General features: G+C 42.4%; 1 protein-coding gene across 1 annotated transcript in view; it reads right to left on the bottom strand.

Moving 5' to 3' along the window:
* appbp2 (amyloid beta precursor protein (cytoplasmic tail) binding protein 2) overlaps positions 1–22621 on the bottom strand; it is a 134090-nt gene that overhangs the window by 39496 nt on the left and 71973 nt on the right. Inside the window, 2 exon segments of the mRNA XM_085916750.1 lie at positions 1588–1778; positions 19639–19724. Of these exon segments, the coding sequence (XP_085772876.1) occupies positions 1588–1778; positions 19639–19724 (277 nt within the window).

The raw sequence follows: 22621 nt of genomic DNA on the forward strand, positions 1-22621 counted from the left end.
TGACAGACGTTCCCAGCAGACCCTCACAGAGCGTTTGGGCCTGCCAGGTCGGACTGGCATCTTCCCCCACCATCGGAAACAACCCACCACCAGGTGGTGATCAGTTGACAGCTCCGCCCCTCTCTTCACCCGAGTGTCCAAAACATGCGGCCGCAAATCCGATGACACGACTACAAGGTCGATCAACGAACTGCGGCCTAGGGTGTCCTGGTGCCAAGTGCACACATGGACCCTTATGCTTGAACATGGTGTTCATTATAGAAAATCCGTGTCGAGCACAGAATTCCAATAATAGAACACCGCTCGGGTTCAGATCGGGGGGGCCGTTCCTCCCAATCACGTCCTTCCAGGTCTCACTGTCATTGCCCACGTGAGCATTGAAGTCACCCAGTAGAACGATGGAGTCCCCAGAAGGAGCGCTCTCCAGCACTTCCTCCAGGGACTCTAAGAAGGGTGGGTACTCTGAGCTGCCGTTCGGTGCATAAACACAAACAACAGTCAGGACCCGTCCCCCCACCCGAAGGCGGAGGGAGGCTACCCTCTCGCTCACCGGGGTGAACCCCAATGTGCAGGCGCCCAGCCGGGGGGCAATAAGTATGCCAACACCTGCTCGACGCCTCTCACCGTGGGCAACTCCAGAGTGTCCAGCCCCTCTCGAGAGGATTTGTACCAGAGCCCAAACTATGTGTGGAGGCAAGTCCGACTATGTCTAGTCGGAACCTTTCTGCCTCACACACCAGCTCGGGCTCCTTTCCAGCCAGAGAGGTGACATTCCATGTCCCTAGAGCCAGCCTCTGCAGCCGGGGATGGGACCGCCAAGGTCCCCGCCTTTGGCCGCCGCCCAGCTCACTTTGCACCCGACCCCTTTGGCCCCTCCTACAGGTGGTGAGCCCATGGGAAGGGGGACCCACGTTTTCTTTTCGGGCTATGCCCGACCGGACCCCATGAGCGAAGGCCCGGCCACCAGGCGCTCGCCTTCGAGCCCCACCTCCAGGCCTGATTCCAGAGAGGGGCCCCGGTGACCCGCGTCCGGGCGAGGGAAAACGACATCCATTTATTGTATTCCTCATAAGGGGTTGTTTGAAGACCCATTTTTGTTTTTTGATTGACTTGTTATTGTTCCAATATTATTTAGTTATCGCTGTCTGTGGTTTTACTATTATGGGTACAACCAGTAGATTAAGTTCTGTGTTACAGCGGCAATTATAAGGATGTTAATCCTTGTCATATTTGTGTTTCTGTTACTAGTACTTGAATGTACCATATTTAAACTCATTTGTGAGTTTTTTCTTCTTTTAACAAACCATGACTTTAAGTTGTGTGTGAAATAGTGACATCTTGGTGACATCCTGGTAAATAGCTGATCAAAGGTAATGGAATATGCATGCAGTAACATGTTAAATAATAATAATAATAATAATAATAATAATAATAAAATGCCAGTAACTAGTAAGAATTTGTCACCACCTTACAATAATAATTATCTAATTAGTGTAAAGGGTGATCAATTGAAAGCTTTGTTCAAATTCACAGATCAATCAGAGCATCACTACTGAATAGTATTTGTGTAAAAGAAAAATATCTAACCTTGAACTTTCTCATGGACTGATAGAGCCGTCCTAGGTTGCCATAATGTTTGGCTGTTTGGACATTGAATTCTCCAAAAGCCTTCTTTGCAAGTTCCAATGAGGACAAGTGCAGATCATGCGCCTCCTGCAGTAGGCGCTCTTCTGTTTCTTTATTGTGGCAATCAATTGCAATTTCTTCCAAGATCAGGGCTAATGCAAAGAAATAACATTAGAAACAAACTGCTCTGAAAAAATAGCAGGCAAGCAAACATCATTTCATGGAGACATGGTTAAAATTTGATATCACTTTGAAATATGATGACATGTCTAGCTTTTAATTTTTTTTTTTTAACTGAAAAAAGCTGGGAAGTGTGGCATGCAGAAATATTCTGCCCTTTCTACTTTAATACTTTATTGAAACCAATAGCTTTTGGAAGTCATCTCATTTGTAAATTGAGTCCCCTGTGTGTATCTTTTCACAGTATTAATATAGCTGTTCTGTTAAAACCTCAATTTGTTAGAGAACACGTGAACAAACAGCACCATAAAACCAAAACACACCAGATAGCTAAGTGCAGAATAAAAATTGTGGAAAAGTTTAAAGATGTGCAGTATCCTGTATGCAACTTTACAACACAAATCCCGTAATTTTCGGACTAAGTCGCTCCAGAGTATAAGTCGCACCAGCCATAAAATGCACAATAAAGTGAAAAAAAACCCCATATATAAGTCGCAACGGAGTATAAGTCACACTTTTGGGGCAAATTTATTTGTCAAAATCCAACACCAAAAACAGACATGAACCAGCAACAACAGGCTAAACGATATGGTATGCTAACGTGACATATACACACACGAGGAGCTGAGAACGGGCCTGACGTAACATTCAGAGTTCTTCAAATAAGTATTACATAAATAACACGTTCATCAAACCATCTGTGTCACTCAATTCATTAATTCGATCATCCTTTATGTAAACAATGCTGCGTATGCGCCGGGCCGCTGACGTCGGACTCGTAAGTAGCATTTCTAATTATTCCACAGACCCATATAACGATATATAAAGTATATTTCAAATAACTATCATATGACAACAATATTATCAAACCATCTGTCACTCCAAATCATTAAATCCATCGATCAAATTCCATCGTCCTTTGTCAATAACGCCGCGCGTGCTCCCTGACGTCAGCCTCGTCGTTATTCCACAGAGCTAGTATATAACTATATTGTAGCGTTAACAAAGTCGACTTCCAGGCGTGCGGCGGCGTGGACTTCCATCCCCGGAGGTGGCACTTCCAGCCACGGAGGTGGAAGAGAACTCCATAGAATAGGGCGTGAGTAAAAGCCATGTCCAAGCCCCATCCACCGTCCCCGGACAGCCACCCGGCCGAGCGCCGGCCCCCAACTTCCATCCACGGAGGTGAAAGAGTGCTCCGTAGAGTAGGACGGGACGTGCGTAAAAGCAATGTCCGAGCCCCATCCACCGTCCCTGGACAGCCGGTTTCCTCCCACATCCCAAAAACACACTTGGTAGGCCGATTGACCACTCCAAATTGCCCCAAGGTGTGAGTGCAAGTGCGGATGGTTGTTCGTCTCTGTGTGCCCTGCGATTGGCAGGCAACCGGTTAAGGGTGTCCCCCGCCTACTGCCCGATGACGGCTGGGATAGGCTCCAGCATGCCCGAGACCCCCGTGGGGACGAAGCGGTTCAGAAAATGGATAAATAAATAAACAATTTTTAAAAAATCCATCCATAAATAAATACATTTTCTGTACGGCTTTGTGGGAGGAAACCGGAGTGCCCGGAGAAAACCCACGCGGACACGGGGAGAACATGCAAACTCCACACGGGGAGGGCCGGAGGTGGACTCGAACCCGCACCCTCCTAACTGTGAGGTGGACACCAAGCCGCCCTTATTCATTCATTCATTCATTCATTCATTCATTCATTCATTCATTCATTCATTCATTCAATCTGGTGTTGCACACAGTGTGCACAGGGAACTTGTGTGTTTGTGGGCAATGATCTCATGCCTTAAGGAGTGAGGAGCCGTCAGCCGACCGGATCACCCGCTTCCTGGAGCCCGTACTTTGATGGCATTGCAGAAGCCCTGAGCATTGTTACAGTCTTCCCGGTTTTGGATTTTATCTCCCTTCTGCACCCACCAGGTGGCCTCCATTATTTGGAGGGCTCGCTGGGTTACTTTTTTTTTTCTTGTAATAAAGGTGGCTTTCAGGGTGAGAGATGTGGAGCAAGATTGGAGAGCTTTGTGGGCCTCATGCTTCGTTTTTAGAAGTGCCTGTATCTCAGTTGAGTTGCAGTCAACCCAGTCCTGGTGGTATTTTCTTGACTGGCAGAGTGCCTCTGAGCCACTATAAATGGTCTGGCGCAGAGCTGGCCAGTCAGCTGATTCCTCTGCGATCTTGCCAAGGTTTTCAGCAGGGAGCTACCAAAGGTTGCCTTTGTTGATGGGGATGTTCAGTGCTGCATTTGACAGTTGAGCTTTTTGTTAGGAGTAAAGATGAACCGATACTGGTATCGGGTCAATACCACAGCTTTGTACTCGTACTCATGACACGGGAGCGGATACCAGGGGTGAGCAATGTGGTGCTGCACAGTCGCAATGGAAGCTGCCGAGGAGATGGACTGCTCAATCCCGCAGTCTCAACGACCATCACTCAATTGTTGCCTGTATGCTTGGATTGACTTGGCACTCTCAGCCTTGTTCCACATCAGCACAGGGATTGGGTAGGGGGCAAGAAGTTTGCACAAGGGTCGGGTTTAGGGTGAGGGTGTGGATGCGCAGTCCACACCTCCACCGTCTTCACTCTTACCAGGTGAAATCTCCGGTGACATGAGGGAGCCCATGACAACGTTCATCCGGCAGGAGTTGCAGGTGGCTGCCGATGGTCCGGTCTATTGTACTCCTCTGTGCCTGTCGCCAGGTGTAGGTTTGGGATCACTCTTAGTTTGGTCTCTACCTTTCGACCTAATCAGTTTGGGAGACCCTACTAGGAGTGCGAGACTCCGGCCGACATAGCTCTAGGGGTCATGGAGATCCGCAAAGTCCCTCACCATGATAAGGTGGTGATCCCGTCGAGGCACCCTTCCCCCCACACACACAGTAATAAAGCAGTCGTAAAGATCATAAGCTCGACTTATTGTCAAATGGCTTTAAATAGGTCACGGAAATTCATTAAATCAATAGCGCTAAGGTTTATGTGCTAGTCATTTAACTTTGTACGGACCTTGTATCCATCCATTTAAAATACTACTTGTAAATGTAGTTACGATGAAAAAAACTGGGGCCCATGACCAAACCGCGTGAGACAGAAAGTTGCACGGAACCGAAACGTCGAAAATCGAGCTTCAGGTGTATTTTGTTTCAAAAATCCTTCGGTAGGAAATAAATTAGATCAGTTTACTAGATTGAAACTCGAGTTTATGAATGTTAGATCATTTTTCGCAAAAGTGCTGAGTTAATGACCTCATTTGAGACAAGAATCTTAACATCATGCCTAAGACATTTGTCATCCAGTCACCCAGTTTTCCATGACGTCAATCATTCACAGCCACACTACACCAATCAAGTAATTCACCTGCACCTATCAGTCTGTCCCGTGATGCCACTCGCTAACTCACTGCGCTCTCTCCATCTGACTCCCATTGCCGACCTTGCCCATTTACTGACCCGTCTTGTTCTGCCTGCCGCCCATCCTGACCGATCATACGTTTACGACCTGGCTCTGCCTGCCTCCTGCCCTGACCACTTGCAGGTTTCAAAGCTGATCACTCAATTGAGACAACCCTTGCTAACGTGACTAATGATCATCTCTGAGATATAATTCTGACACCTCATCAATACTAGTATACTCCCTAATGTTAAGGAGCTGACTCACAATAGGACTAGTCAACAGCGTAGTTCCAACAATACTAGCTACTCGGATATAGTGATACAATCATGACAGGTCACCTTAGAGCAGGCCGGAGCACAGGTGACTAGACCACCTGTCAGGATGGGTTTGGTCAGTTAAGTTAAAGTTAACTAGCGCTAGGCTAAACTTCCAGCATGCACATAGCTCCTTGTGTAGACTAGAGGGTCACAGTTTGAATAGTGCTACAGTACACATGAACACACTTTCTACTGAGGTGGCAGACAAATCCAATCGCTCCACCCCGACCGGTATAGCTCATGATATGGTGCCTGTTTCAGATAATATTACGGTACGGTTAGCAACGCATAAGAACGATAATACCTTAGATTTGGTATAATCCCGAGGACTGGCAACCTCTAATACTGCCATACACTACTGTTTTGTCTGGTCACTACTTAATAAAATTTGAAATTTTAGTTCTTAGTCAAAGACAAGAGAGCAATCAGAATTATAGCAGCCGTAATATTAACTCCATGACTGCGACTGCGCTATCTGAGCTACTGCCACCAGCAACTGCCGTATTTCCCTCATATACCGGCTCTATTGATAATCTTACAAATGAATTCAATGCTACATTGTTAAATGCCATTGACTCTGTAGCGCCGCTACGTCTGAAAACTCGCCGTGGATTGCCTACTCCGTGGTTCACAGATGATACACGTTCCCTTAAGCAATTAACTAGAAAGCATGAACGCAAATGGCGCTTAACCAAATTTGAGGTTTTCCATCAGGCATGGCGCGACAGCCTCCTGAAATATAAAGATGCGCTTATCTTAGCAAAAACTCATTATTTTTCGCAGGTCATTAATCTCAATAAGAACAATCCTAAATACCTATTTGATACAGTGGCAAAGCTAACACTACGCCAGCTGACCCTCAATAGCTCCTTTCACTCGGCTGACGAGTTCATGAAATTCTTTGCTCGAAAGATTGAATCCATTAGGGATGAGATCAAGATGACCAGTCGCTCAGTCGGGACCGCCGATTACCGGCGCTGACGATCATGCAATAACCCTTTCAAATTTTAAAAGCGTGTCCCTCAAAAGGCTTACACAATTAGTTAGTGCGGCTAAACAAACAACATGTTTACTTGACCCGCTTCCAGCCAAACTATTTAAAGAATTATTTCAAATCTTAGGACCGTCCGTTTTAAATATAATTAATCTGTCTGTCTCCTCTGGGATAGTGCCAACAGCCTTTAAAACCGCTATCATTAAACCGCTACTTAAGCGACCAAAGCTTGACCCGGACTCTCTCAGTAACTATAGGCCAGTTTCAAATCTCCCATTCATAGCAAAACTGCTTGAAAAGTTAGTAGCGCAGCAGCTTATTGATTACCTCGTCGCTAATAATCGATATGAATCTTTTCAGTCTGGTTTTCGAGCTAATCATTCCACTTAGACAGCACTTGCTAAAGTGACTAATGATCTCCTCATAGCTATGGATTCAAACACTTCATCGGTATTGTTACTACTCGATCTTAGTGCTGCCTTCGACACTGTTGACTTCGATATTTTATTAGAGCGTCTTAAAGGTTGTGTTGGTATTTCAGGTTCAGCACTAGGCTGGTTTCATTCGTATCTATCAGACAGGACACACCGAGTGGTCCATGGCAATGCGTCCTCTGAGCTCTATAAAGTTACGTGTGGTGTCCCACAGGGATCGGTACTAGGACCAATTCTTTTTAATATTTAGATGACTCCGCTTGGGGACATAATACGTAAATATAATATTAGTTTTCAATGTTACGCGGATGACACCCAATTATATATGCCGTTATCAATGACAGATCCGCGGGACTGTTGCAATCTTGAGGCATGCCTTGCGGAGATCAAGCAATGGATGTCTCTCAACTTCCTTCGTCTGGACCCAGATAAAACTGAGATGTTGATAATTGGTCCAGCTCGTTATCAACATTTATTTAAGGAAACCACTATAACTATAGATAACTGTACTATCACTCAGAGTGATACTGTAACTAATCTCGGGGTAATATTTGACCAAACGCTCTCCTTTCAAAAGCACATTAAGAATATAACCAGAATAGCATTTTTTTACCTTCGTAATATTGTTAAGATTCGCCCAATCCTCTCGACTGGTGATGCGGAAATTATTATACATGCATTTATCACGTCGCGCCTGGACTACTGTAATGCATTTTTCTCTGGTCTTCCCAAGTACAGCATCAAAAGTCTACAGTTAGTACAAAATGCTGCTGCAAGGCTGCTCTCACGGACAAGAAAATTTGATCACATTACCCCAATATTAGCCAACTTACACACTGGCTCCTCCGGTCCATTTAAGATGTGACTTCAAGGTTCTTCTATTAACCTATAAATCATTGCATGGCTTAGCGCCTTCATATCTCATCGACTTAGTTGTTCCTTATGTTCCGTCTCGTAACCTTCGTTCGCAAAACGCTAGTCTTTTAGTGACACCGAGGGCCAAGAAAATGCTAGAGCATTTTCTATTCGAGCTCCAGAGCTCTGGAATGCCCTAACAATGGATATTAGAACTGCTACCTCAGTAGAAACATTTAAGACACGTTTAAAGACGTATTTCTATGATATGGCCTTTAATTAACCTGTAGTAGCCGATTCGGCTGGAGTTTGTTTTTGCTCCCTCTCCCCGACCCCACTCCCTCCACCCCTCCCCGGCTGGGGAGGTGGTTAGGTGACACCCAAGCTGACGGCGGCTATCTAGATTCTCGTGGACCAATTCAGCATGAGGGAACTGCAGCGGATTACCCTCCTAGAGGACACTGCCAGGACAATCGAAGGCACCTCCGACAGCTCTTCGCTTTGGCCTGGACATCCACTTTTTGATTTCCATATTATGTATTTTATGTGCCCTCTTTGCATCCATTGCAGCCTGGTGATCCTGAAAGGGGGATCCTTCCATCTGTGGTCCCTTCTCAAGGTTTCTTATTTTTCCCCTGGTAGGGGTTTTTGAGTTTTTCCTTGCCCTTTTGGGAGACCAAAGGGTATGCTTTGAGAATAATTGTCAATTGATTGTCTATGTGAAGCCCTTTGAGACTGCTTGTGATTTAGGGCTATACAAATAAACTTGACTTGACTTGACTACTATTATTAATCAATCATCTTGCTGTCTTTGACACTGTCGATCATAACTTACTCTTAGATAGCCTTAGAACGTGTTGGTATTTTGGGATCAGCACTTCCCTGGTTTAGTTCTTACCTCCCAGAGAGGTAATCCATGGCAATGTGACTTCTGAGCTTACTAGGGGATCGATATTTGGACCTATTCTGTTCAGCATTTCCTTGCTTCTGCTTGGTGACATTGCACGTAAATATAATATTAGTATATATTGTTATGCCCAAAATCTATGTGTGCCATTGGAAATAACAAATCTGATCAAACTTGTTGAAGGACACCAATTTGAGTCTTGATAAATGTTGCCACTTGTCCTGGATTTTCTTGATGGTTCTGGATTTTCATGGCCTGTTCCGGAAAAAAAAAAAAAATCCAGGACACTGAGATGTCCCGAATTTTTGTACATGTGTATTTCAGTTTAATCAAAGTCAAAAGTCAAAGTCTGCTTTATTGTCAATTTCTTCACATGTTAAGACATACAAAGACATTGGAATTACGTTTCCCACCGTCCCACGGTGACTAGACACATTACACAACACATACAAGCAAATAGCACAAAGAGTAAAAACGAATAAACAAGAGCGAGGAATAAGTAATAAGCAAATAACCAAATAAATAAATAAATGGACAAATAAGAGGAGCAAAATGGAGCAAGCATGCATACAGGAGACAGCCAGAACATAGCGCAAAAGTACAGGACGCTATGCAGCTGAGTGTGGAGGGGGAGAGAATTCAAGATCCTGACAGCTTGGTGTCAAAGTCAGCTTTATTGTCAATTTCTTCACATGTTAAGACACACAAAGAGATCGAAATCACGTTTCCCACCGTCCCACGGTGACTAGACACATTACACAACACATACAAGCAAATAGCACAAAGAGTAAAAACGAATAGACAAGAGTGATTAATAAGTAGTAAGCAAATAACCCAAATAAATAAACAATAAATAAATAAATAGATGAATAACAGGAGCAAATATAAGCGTGCATACAGCAGACAGCCAGAATATAGCGCAAAAGAACAGGACGTTATGCAGCCGAGCGTGGAGGGGGGACCGAACGGGAGAGTGTGTGAATGTCCTTCAAGGAGGGTAGTGAAGCCCGAATGATCTTACTAGCTGTGTTCACTGTGCGCTGCAGGGCCTTCATGTTGTATTCAGTGCAGCCACCACCCCACACAGCGATAAAACTGGAGAGGACGCTCTCAATGGTGCCAAGGTAGAATGTGGTCATGATGGCAGGAGGAGCACTTGTTCGCCTGAGTTTCCGCAGACAGTACAGGCGGTGCTAAGCTTTCTTTGCCAGCGACGCAGCGTTGGTGGTCCAGGAAAGGTCCTCAGAGATGTGCACCCCCAGGAACCTGGTGCTGGTCACTCTCTCCACCACAGCACCGTTGATGGTCAGCGGCAGGTGTTGGGTGTGACCCTTCCGGAGGTCAACAACAATCTCTTCGGTCTTGCTGACGTTCAGCAGGAGGTTGTTGTCTCTGCACTACGTGGCCAGAAGGTCGATCTCCGACCTGTATTGAGTATCGTCGCCCCCGGTGATGAGACCCACCACAGTCGTGTCGTCGGCATTTTTCAGCACGCGGTTGCTGCTGTAGGTTGCAGTGCAGTCATGCGTCAGCAGGGTGAAGAGCAGCGGACTGAGCACGCAGCCTTGGGGGGCCCCCGTGCTCAGCGTGATGCTGCCGGAGATGTTGTCGCCGACACGCACTACCTGAGGCCTCTGACAGAGGAAGTCCAGTAGCCAGTTGCAAAGGCAGGTACTGAGGCCCAGCTTGTCGAGTTTGCAGATGAGACGCTGTGGAACAATGGTGTTGAATGCAGAACTGAAGTCCACAAAGAGCAATCTCACATACGAGTCCCTGTTCTACAGGTGGGTGAGGGCAGAGCAGACGGCATTCTCAGAGGACTGATTGGCTCGGTACGCAAACTGGAAGGGGTCAATGGTGGGGGGAAGAACAGATCTGACGCGCGCCATGACAAGCTGCTCAAAGCACTTCACGACGATGGGTGTCAGTGCCACAGGGCGGTAGTCATTGAAGCAGGAAGGAGCAGGATTTTTCGGCACAGGTATGATGGTGGCAGCCTTGAAACATGATGGGACGACTCCTCAGCGCAGTCCTTCAGCGCTCGACCCGGGATGTTGTCCGGGCCCGCCGCCTTACGGGTGTTGATAGTCTTCCTCACGCTAACGGCAGAGAGGCACAGGGAATGCTCGTTCGGAGGGGGAGGGGTCTTCAGCGGGCAAGTGCTGTTCTAAGCGTCAAAGTGAGCAAAGAAGCGGTTCAGTTTGTTGAGCAGAGCTTGTAGTCCGTGATGGTCTGAATGCTTTGCCACAGGCTCCGAGCATCCCTGCTGTCTTTGAAGTGGGCGGTAATCTTGGAAGAGAATGCCTTTTTCGCTTCCTTGATGCCCCGGGACAGGTTCGCCCTAGCTGATCTCACGCCCGCTTCATCCCCAGCCCTGTAGGCTTTGTCTCTGGCCCTCAGCAGCCCGAGGACAGCATATTTAATGCTCAAACTCATCAACTTTATTTTATTTTTCAAATTATAATTAACTTTGAATTTCATGCCTGCAACACGTGCAGTAGAAGTTGGGAAAGGGCATGTTTACCACTTCGTTACATCACCTTTCCTTTTAATATCACTCAATAAACGTTTTGGAAGAGAGGAGACTAATTCTCATAGCTTCTCATGTGGAATTCTTTCCCATTCTTGCTTGATGAACCGCTTCAGTTGTTCAACAGTCTGGGGTCTTCCCTGTCGTATTTTACGCTTCAGTGCCATCTGAGGGATCGAAGGTCACGGTCATTCGATCTTGGTTTCCGGCCGTGGCGCTTACGTGCAGTGATTTCACCAGATTCTCTGAACCTTTTGATGATATTATGGACCGTAGATGTTGAAATCTCAAAATGTATTTGATATATCTAGTCTGACGTCGGCGGCGCACGTAGTTACCGTAATTTTCGGACTATAAGTCGCTCCAGAGTATAGGTCGCACCGGCCATAAAATGCACAATAAAGTGGAAAAAAAACATATATAAGTCGCACCGGAGTATAAGTCGCACTTTTGGGGCAAATTTATTTGTCAAAATCCAACACCAAAAACAGACATGAACCAGCAACAACAGGCTAACGTGCGAACGTGACATATACAAAAACGAGGAGCTGAGAACGGGCCTGGCGTAACATTCAGAGTTATTCAAATAAGTATTACATAAATAACACGTTTATCAAACCATCCGTCACTACAATTCGTTAAATCCATTGATCGTCCTTTATGTAAACAATGCCGCGTATGCTGACGTCGGACCCGTTGTAAGTTGCATTTCTAATTATTCCACAGACCCATATAACGATATATAAAGTATATTTCAAATAACTATCATATTACAACAATATTATCAAACCATCTGTGTTACTCCAAATCATTAAATCCATCGATCAAATTCCTCATCCTTTATGTCAACAACGCCGCGCGTGCGCTACAGAAATTTTGTATAGAACTATATTGTAGCAATAACAAAGTACCAGGAAAGACGTGGGTTTATATAACAATATTATCAAACCATCTGTGTCACTCCAAATCATTAAATCCATCGATCAAATTCCTCGTCCTTTATGTCAACAACGCCGCACATGCGCCGCAGGGATCTAGTATATAACTATATTGTAGTGTTAACAAAGTACCAGGAAAGAGGTGGGTTTATATAACAACAATATTATCATACCATCTGTGTCACTCCTAATCATTAAATCTATCGATCAAATTCCTCATCCTTTATGTCAACAATGCCGCGCGCGCCGCACAGATCTAGTATATAACTATATTGTAGCGTTAAAGTACCAGGAAAGACGTGGGTTTGGTAAACGGCTCTTTATTTAACAAAACAAAGAGTTCAACGAGCCAACAACTACTGAACTGTAACGATAAAAACAAGTTGCTACATGAAATAAAATATATCAAATAACTATAACATAAATAAGTTTTTCAAACCTTGTGTCACTCCATCACTCCAAATCATTAAATCCTTGGGTTCCTTCATCATCCCATGATCGAATCCTTTGTCCTTTAGGTAAACAACCGCCGCGCGGCACCGGTGACGTCACTTGCAGTTCAAATGACAGTAATCCCTTGCTACATTGCGGTTCGTTTATTGCGGTTTCACTACATCGCGGAATTTTGAAAATTTGTGAAAAAAATCACACATAAGTCGCTCCTGAGTATAAGTCGCCCCCCCCACCCAAACTATGGAAAAAAACGCGACTTATAGTCTGAAAATTACGGTACTTCCGGCGTCAACAGCTGTTTGTGTGTGTGTGTGTGTGTGTGTGTGTGTGTGTGTGTGTGTGTGTGTGTGTGTGTGTGTGTGTGTGTGTGTGTTTTTTTTTAAGTGACACAAGACAAATATTTCGATGGATTTAAAGATTTGGAGTGACATAGATGATTCGATAAAATTGTTGTTTATATTATTGGTAGGGCGGCCCGCAAGAAGAAATGATTGAATTGATACCACTATTATTATTTTTAATTATTTTATTAGTAAGCATACAGCTTATGTATTGACAGTCTATGTTGCCTTATAAAAGGCTTTTAGATTTTTGCGGCTCCAGACAGGTATGCTTTTTATCTTATTTGGGCATTATGGCTCTTTGAACATTTTGGGTTCCCGACCCCTGATGTATACCGTATTTTTCAGACTATAAATTGCGTTTTTTTTCATAGTTTGGGGTGGGGGTGACATACTCAGGAGTGATTTTACTGAAATTATTTACAAATTTTCTAAATACAAAAAATAAACGAACCGCGATGTAGCAAGGGATTACTGCAGTTTGAACTGCAACTAAGATCAGCGGCGCGGAGCATACGCTGCGGTGTTTAGATAAAGGACAAAGGATTCGATCACGGGATTTAGTGACTTGGAGTGACAGAGATTGTTTGATAAAATTGTTGTTTCTATTATAGCTGTTTGATATATAGTTTATATATCGTTATATGGGCCTGTGGAATATTTTGAACTGCCACTGTCGATGTCAGTTGCAGTTCAAATTATAGTAATTCCTTGCTACGTCGTGAGTCGTTTATCGCAATTTCACGACACCGTGGATTTTTTAATTTTGAAAATTTATGAATAATTACACATATAAGTCGCTCCTGAGCCCCTTTACCCAAACTATGAAAAAAACGCGATTTATACTCCGAAAAATACGGTACTTGTTTTTATTCGACATAAGCAAACAGAACAAAATTATTCATTTCCGCCAATACTGCCCCCAGGTGTCCACAAAAAACTAAAAAGTGTTGAAAATGAACCAAAATAATAAAGGCCTGTTATTAAATAAAGCAGTTAACTTAACAAATAACTAGTACGTGTCATTTTTACTAATTACAGCTATACAATTGCAGCATAGAAAGGTGATTTTTATCTTGGGTTAGATGTGCGAAAGGCACCATTACTTACAAACAAAAAGGATCAATACGATGGTCAAAATTTACAGGATTTTGCCAGACCCAGGTGGCAACCCTAACTATTATCCAGACAGATTCTTTGAAAAAATTCCAGGTTTTACAATTGACCCGAGTCTCACCTTTCAAACTGACATTAACACAGGGATGAGAATGGCAAACGTGAAAAAACACTGAAAAGTTGCTGGGGGGGGATTATATAACATATCTATTATTACTATTATATAATCCCCTATATATATATATATATATATATATATATATATATATATATATATATATATATATATATATATATATATATATATATATATATATATATATATAGGCCCGGTCTCTTCCCTACACCCCCCCATATCTAAACAACATTTTCTCAACGGATTTACATGATTCACGAAAATTATACTTTCGACGGAAAACCCCATGGAAATCCGCGGAAAATTTTCAGCCCTTATAAACACCTTGCTCACCCTTTGAAAACCATGTACGCTTGGGATATAGACCTAAAATCGTGAACAAATGTTCTAATGGTTAGTCCGAATAATGCATTTTACAGTTTGCTTTAAAACTAGCCAAAATGTACTTTCCCAAATACATTAAAACACTTTTACCTTTTCTTTTCCACACTTTATACAGGTGTCTGGAATATTTGTATTTAACTTTACAGGTGTACACACATTAGTATTGTAACAACCTAAGTTTATGGACTTTTTTACAAACTCATCCCCATTCTTCAAACAACAAATTCAATTATGGATCTTTCTTGAAAACCATTAATTTTAGAATAGAGTTGTCTGAGGAGTTTGACAGCAATAGATTGTAGATTTCTACTATAGCACCCTTTTTGAATATATCTTCACTCAATTTCTTGAGCTTTGGATAGGAGGCTCTTGTGAAATTCTTGTTTCATTCCAATTTAGCTTCGAAGTTGCAAATAGTTGAAAACATACCGTAATTTTCGGACTATAAGTCGCTCCGGAGTATAAATCGCACCAGCCATAAAATGCACAATACATAAACAAATATGTTCCGGTTCAATAAACCAGAAGTGACCTCAGCTAAACTAGAAGAGGCCTAAATTTAACCGAAAGTGACCCAAATAAACCGGAAGTGATCTCAGCTAAACCGGAAGTGACCTAAATTGAATCGGAAGTGACCCAAATAAACCGGAAGTTGCCTAAATTGAACCGGAAGTAAAGTGAAGTATATCAAACCTATCTGCAGACAGCAAAGGCTATAGTTACATATTTACAAGTTCATTTTTACAATGGTAATGGTTCGAGGAATCTCGATGTGAATGGTCGGCCCCTATACATTTTCATCTAACCAAATCTGGCCTGCTTTGCAAAACGTTTGGACACCCTGACCCACTGTGACAATTTTCTTCAATAAAGAATGGCCTAAGAGTGTGACCATCGTTATGTCCGGAAAACCTGGGGGGATTGAGGATCTCTAAATTAGCCCCTCATAGAGTCCTTCTTTGAGGTCGCCAGTTGGGCTTCTGTCCAGAAGCCTCTTTTATAAAAAATTTAAACAAACTTGATTGTACATTTTGTTTTAAAATGTATTAAAGATTGAACTAATACATTTTCTCTTTGGCAGATAACAGACCAGGATGGAAAGCCATCTTCAAATGGCCCCACCAAGCAGCCAAATACACTGAATGCATCATGGACATGCCAGTGACTGATATGAGGCCGATTTCCATGGTTGAACGCAAGTGTTTTAAAGTGATGGTAATCAATCCACATCATGACCTTCATTCAAGAACCTTCAAAAAATTGGAGATAAGTTCAAAGAAACAAAGTGCAAGCTCATTGAGACTAAATGGATAATTTATTTATTTTTGGCTGAGCCTGACTTGTCACTTTGCATTTGCAAGGCAAAACATTTTTTATTTGCATCCAGTATAAGCTTTAATTTGCTCATAGATTTTATGTTTGCACTTTTAATGGTCATGTGAAGAGCATTTACAATGTTACAATATTGGTTGTGCAGGAAAGAATACGTACAAGAGTACACAATTTTGAGGAATATCTTAGTTTTAAAGAAAAAACCAAAAGCATGTTTTATCCAATTACTCGATTAATCAATGTAAATAATTGCTAGATTACTCAAACACAAAAATAATCAATAGCTACACCCCTAACAGACCACGCACGCACGCACGCACGCACGCGCGCACACACGCGCACACACACGCGCGCACACACACACACACACACACACACACACACACACACACACACACACACACACACACACACACACACACACACACACACACACACACACACACACACACTGACAAACATAAAAAGGTTTGTTTTATTATTTGTATATTCTGAATAAACAGCACAAACAAACTTCAGCAATTAGCATGCTCTGCAACTCCTAATTCACCTACTGGGAGAATGCGTGACTTGTTTGTGGGGGTTTTATGTGTCACCGTCGCAGAGAGCATCCTATTATGCACCTCTTTGCTACTGGAGCTGCTTCTCTATACAGATTTACATGATTAGAAAGTTTGCATTGCTGCAGCGCAAGCTACCATAGCACCTATAGGAGTAGCATTAGCAAGCAGCTGTAAAAGAAAACACTTCCGGGAATACAGGTAACAGCGGCACGTATATGTGATGCCTTTTTTTCTTTTAACCAGTGCAGTGTTGTTTAGTGTGACTCGTCCACAGTAACATGCTGGATAAGAGCCCGGTCCCAAAAATCTGTCTAATTTTGAAAGTGGCTTATTAGCTAGTTATTACCGTAATGCAAAGGTATCCAAACCACAGCCAGCTGGCCAATTGTGGCCTGTGGTCCATTTTTAATTCGCCTACAAGAAATCTTAAAAAGAGAATAGAATACAGCCCGCACTTCAACTTTTGCCTGAGTGGTTACTTGTTTAGCTCTTTATTTGTTTAGCTGTTCCACAAATGCTAAGTAGTAGCAGTAGAAAATGTGACAATCTATAATAATCAAGAATGCACCTGTTTATAGCTCATACAAGTGTATTATTCTTGTTAACACACAGAGCACACACAGCTGTGTACAGTGCACACACCGCAAACGGAAAATCTTCTGATCTCATCTGGTGTGGATCTGCTTCTTGATCAAATGACATTTGTCCAGGTTTTTGGCACAAGTGCCATCGGATCATCATCAGAGCTGAATGGCCCGATTTACATACAAAGTGCAGGTGATACTCACCAGAATAATTTACTAAAACTTAATACACTCCTGTTATTAAGTCTAGTTCAGTCTGTTCATGTTGATAACCGTTTCAAACGAACTTTAATAGGTGTGACGCTAAGCCTAATAACTCAAATAACAAGCTTAAAATTACAGAAGAAGATTAGGGCCAGTGAAGAAAAAAAAACGAGGGGTGACAGAATTCTGACTTTATTCTCAGAATTCTGACTTTATTCTCAGAATTCTGACTTGACTTTATTCTCAGAATTCTGACTTTAAAGTCAGAATTCTGAGAATAAAGTCAGAATTCTGAGTTTAAAGTCAGAAATTGGGAATTCTGACTTTAAAGTCATAATTCTGACTTTATTCTCAGAATTCTGACTTTTAAGTCGGAATTCTGACTTTAAAGTCATAATTCTGAGAATAAAGTCAGAATTCTGAGAAAAAAAAGTCAGAATCCTGTCACCCCTCGTTTTTTTTTCTTCACTGGCCCTAATCCTCTTCCGTATAAAATTTACCTGTCCTATTATCCCCTTTATTGTACTGTATACCTTATGTCTAAGAAGAAATGTGAGGCTGCTGTTGTGAGAATAAGCCACAAAAGCTTTTTATGAATAAATAAATAAAGATTCATTTATGGAAAGCCGTGATTATATTTAACAATAAAACATTTGACCACTTTTAACTGATTTTTCAAACTTTAATACACCAAAGTTAAGGGCCAATGCTTTATTTCTAGTACGTGGCCCACCCCTCTTACGTTTATGGATGTGGCCCGCATTGAAAAACACCCCTGCAATAATGGATAGTATGAAGAAATTGGGGGCGGCTGGCTTCCATCCATCCATCCATCCATTACCTGTACCCCTTGTCCCCACGGGGGTCGTGGGTGTGCTGGAGCCTAACCCAGCTGTCATCGGGCAGTAGGCGGGGAACACCCTGAACCGGTTGCCAGCCCATCGCAGGACACACCGAGACAAACAAGCAGCCACACTCACACCTATGGGCAATTTGGAGTGCTCAATCAGCCAACCAGCATGTTTTTGGGAAGTGAGAGGTAACCGGAGAAAACCCACACAGGCACGGGGAGAACATGCAAATTCCACACAGAGAGGGACGGAGGTGAAATCGAATGCGCACCCTCTGAACTGTGAGGTAGACGTGCTAACCACAAGGATGAGAATGGCAAATGTGAAAAAGCATTACATTAGCTACATTAGAATTACATTCGCTAACAATAATTAGTTTATTAGTAACATTAGCTTACATGTAACATCATGTTACTTTCTAAACCCACATGCTTGTAAAAGTAAAAACGTAGCTTTGTGATTTTTTTTGTTTCAATGTGCTTCTATAATGTTCCTAGCGCCGCGACCTCCATAGCTGATCATATCTTGACATCGAACATACACAAAACCTTCCCCGGGACATCTACTTTATGGATATGTTCAGTCAGGCACGTGGTTACGGACTGTGTTCCGAGTTGTACGATGATGCTGCTCTCGAGCCATGCCCATCTGAAGCAGTTCTTGATCCCGTTCGACTTGTCTATTTCCCTGGCACGATCCTTGTCTTTTTTCTCCAAAACATTTGCAATGCTGGCGAAAACCTTTGCTGAGTAGGCCCCAGATCTATCTAAAAAAATAACTCATCTACAAGTGATGAAAACCCAATCGCAAATTCACATTGTGGTGGTGTAAAAACACTTAGTTCTCTGTGTAAGTTAACAACTGGAAATGATGTGACGAAAGTAGCGCCAAAATGCTGCCGAAAATAAGGCAGATGTCGCATCACTGCTTCCAGTGAGTTAGGTTTACAGAGGGAAGCCAATTTCCGTACTCACATCTTAACTAATTTTGTCTTGAGATGTGCCTAAAGATGCCGTCGCGACAGGTGGGGGAATGCTCGTAAGTCGCCAAGGCTAACGTTGTATAAAAAAATAATTTTCTCAACGGATTTACACGAGTCACGAAAGTGATACTTTAGACGGAAAAAAACACGGAAATACGCGGATCCGCGGAAAATTCTCATCCCTGCGAGACATAAAAATAAGTGTTCAGAGACACACCCCATCCAGTCAGACTGAGCTTCAGCTACTTGCAAAGAATGCCAAAAATTGTCTGGAGCTGTCAATACGTGTATCCGTAATCACAGCATTGGGTGGTTCTGGGGGTAGACTACTTTTGCACACCACACTTTTTATACTAAAAAAAGAAACCCATGTTGTAAATAAAAAAAATTACAATATAGTACTTTTATGTTCAAGTTGATAGAATTTAGAAAAAAATCTAGGGGTATAGATACTTTTCTATGCCACATAGCATTGTTTAAGTAGTGAATGACCAATATTGCCTTTCCTTACCTTTGACTCTCTTAGATGAGGCTAGAAGCAGATGATCCTCAGGCAGAATATGAGTAATGATGTCTATGGCACGTTCTGCATGAAATCTTGCATACAAACAAAAAGATAATTTAACATTTATTCAGTAATTTAACTCTGACAGACAAAATTTATTCTATTTTGTGAAGACCCAATATTTCTTTATTAAGACAAAAAGTTAAAGCAATTGTGTTAATAAAAGCATTTTTTTAAAGATTTATATCTAGATATTGTAAATTATATTGCTACATCAACTTAATTTCAGAGATTTGTATTGCATTGTATGATATTGTATTGAGTTTTCATCTTGGTTTATTGAAGCAATCAATGTTACAGCCACAATGAGTTAGTCAAGTAGAAGCAAGATGACAGTAAAACAACTATTGAATCTGGACACAAATAACCAAATCAAATGAGAATGGTTCGGCATATACCACTGGCTTCAAAGAAACTATTGTTTTTCTGTAAAGTGTGTCCATTTGTCTTATGGTTGTGCACAGGGATCTATTTTGGGGCCCTTGCTGTTTTCATTGCATTTGCTGCCCCAAGGTTCCATCCATAGTAGCACTTCCTTCCACTGCTATGCGGATGTCAGTCAGATCTATTTCCCGCTGAGCAAAAAAGGATACATTCTACTCATGTCCTGCCTAGACGATTATCAAAGTCTAGATGTCACAGAATTTTCTAAATTGCAATGAAAAGAAAAAAAAACATTGTTTTTGGTCCAAGGCAATACATCTCATCAAAATGTACAACGTATTTCAATATCAATACAAAAACTGTGAGCTACCGTATTTTTCGGACGAAAAGTCGCTCCGGAATATACGTCGCATTAGCCATAAAATGGACAATAAAGTGAGAAAAAAAAACATATAAATCGCTCCGGATTATAAATCGCATTTTGGGGGGAATTTATTCGACAAAATCCAACACCAAGAACAGACATGAACGAGCAACAACAGGCTAAACGATACGGTACGCTAACGTGACATAAACACAAACGAAGAGCTGAGAACGGGCCTGACGTAACATTGACAGTTATCCAAATAACTATAATATAAATAACACCTATATCAAACCATCGGTGTCACTCCAAATCATTAAATCTATCGATCGTCCTTTATGTAAACAATGCGTGTGCGCCGCGCCGCTGACGTCGGTTGCAGTTCAAATTATTCCACAGGCCCATATAACGAAATATATATTATATACCAAATAATTATAATATAAGCAACAATATTATCAAACCATCTGTGTCACTCCAAATCATTAAATCCATCGATCGTCCTTTATGTAAACAATGTAAAACACCCAGGTGTGCGCCGCACCGCGCCGCTGACGTTGGTTGCGGTTCAAATTATTCCACAGGCCATATAACGATATATAAAGTATATATCAAATTCCTATTATATATACAACAATATTATCAAGCCATCTGTGTCACTCCAAATCATTAAATCCATCAATCGTCCTTTATGGGATCATGATGTTGGATTCTTCAAGTGGAGTTCAAATTATTCCACAGGCCCATATACGATATATAAAGTATATATCAAATTCCTAATATATAAACAACAATATTATCAAACCATCTGTGTCACTCCATATCATTAAATCCATCGATCGTCCTTTATGTAAACAATGCTGGGTGTGCGCTGCGCCGCTGACGTGGGCCTCGTCTTCAGTTGCAGTTCAAATTATTCCACAGGCCCATATAATTATAAACAATGTTATCAAACAATCTCTGTCATTCCAAGTCATTAAATCTTGTGATCGAATCCTTTGTCCTTTATGTAAACACCACCGTGTGTGCGCCGCTGATATCAGTTGCAGTTCAATTTACAGTAATCCCCTGCTACATCGTGGTTCATTTATCGCGGTTTCACTACATTGCGGATTTTTTTATTTTGAAAATGTATGAATAATTTCAAACATAAATCGCTCCTGGGTATAAGTCGTCCCCCCACCCAAACTATGGAAAAAAAACGCGACTTATAGACGAAAATTACGGTAACCATAAACAAAATCTGATCAATCTCGATCAAATAATGTAATCGCTTGACAGCACGCACGAGCACACACACACACACACACACACACACACACACACACACACACACACACACACACACACACACACACACACACACACACAAACAGACAGACACATACATATATACAGTGAAACCTCTACTTACAAATGTCAACACTAACGAAGATTTCGAGATATGAACTGGAGCCCCAAGATTTTTTTGCCGTGACTTATGAACCAAAGTTGACATTCGAACCCGTAAGTTTTTCAGAGCGTTAGGTGACATTGTGACGTGTGTGTGCGTGTCTCTACCCTTGCCTCGGCCACTTCCTGTGTTCGTCTTGGCGAGTGTAAGCAATGCTGAACTTAGCATATTGACAAGTTCATCTGTAGTCCGTCCGTAGTCCATCCGTAGTTTTATAGTCAATCATGTCTCCTAAGAAAGCTCGTGCACATAGCGGTGAGCGTAGTCAGAAGAGAGTGTCACGAATAGAGAACTTAAGCAAACAGTACATGATTCTCCCAGTCCCACCTGTCACTACCCTACCCACGAACCCGATCATGGAACGAATTAAGGGTGTATTTAGACCTGACTGTTTAGTCTACTTTAAAAGGACCAGGGTTTGATTCTAACATTGGTCCGGACCTTTTATGCAGGTGTGAATACACGTAAACGAATCGTGGTGCGGATTACTGAACCGGACCAAGACACACTTTTTAAAGTGGTCTCGGTTCGCTTCCAAACGCACTCTGGTGCGGTTATACACACAAATATGCAGCGCAGGAATTAAGCACTAGGACTCGCATGTTTTCCTCCATTTCCGGGTCTGTGCTCTGTGTGCCGCCCTGGTCAGTGCTGTCCAATTGGAGCACAGATCGTAACAAGCGTGGATGTGTTTACAAAGTACACTTCACTTGCAAACTGTACATCTG

The sequence above is a fragment of the Syngnathus leptorhynchus genome, chromosome 7 (assembly GCF_054491065.1).
Source record: "Syngnathus leptorhynchus isolate UIUO chromosome 7, UIUO_Slep, whole genome shotgun sequence".
In the NCBI taxonomy this organism is placed as follows: domain Eukaryota; kingdom Metazoa; phylum Chordata; class Actinopteri; order Syngnathiformes; family Syngnathidae; genus Syngnathus; species Syngnathus leptorhynchus.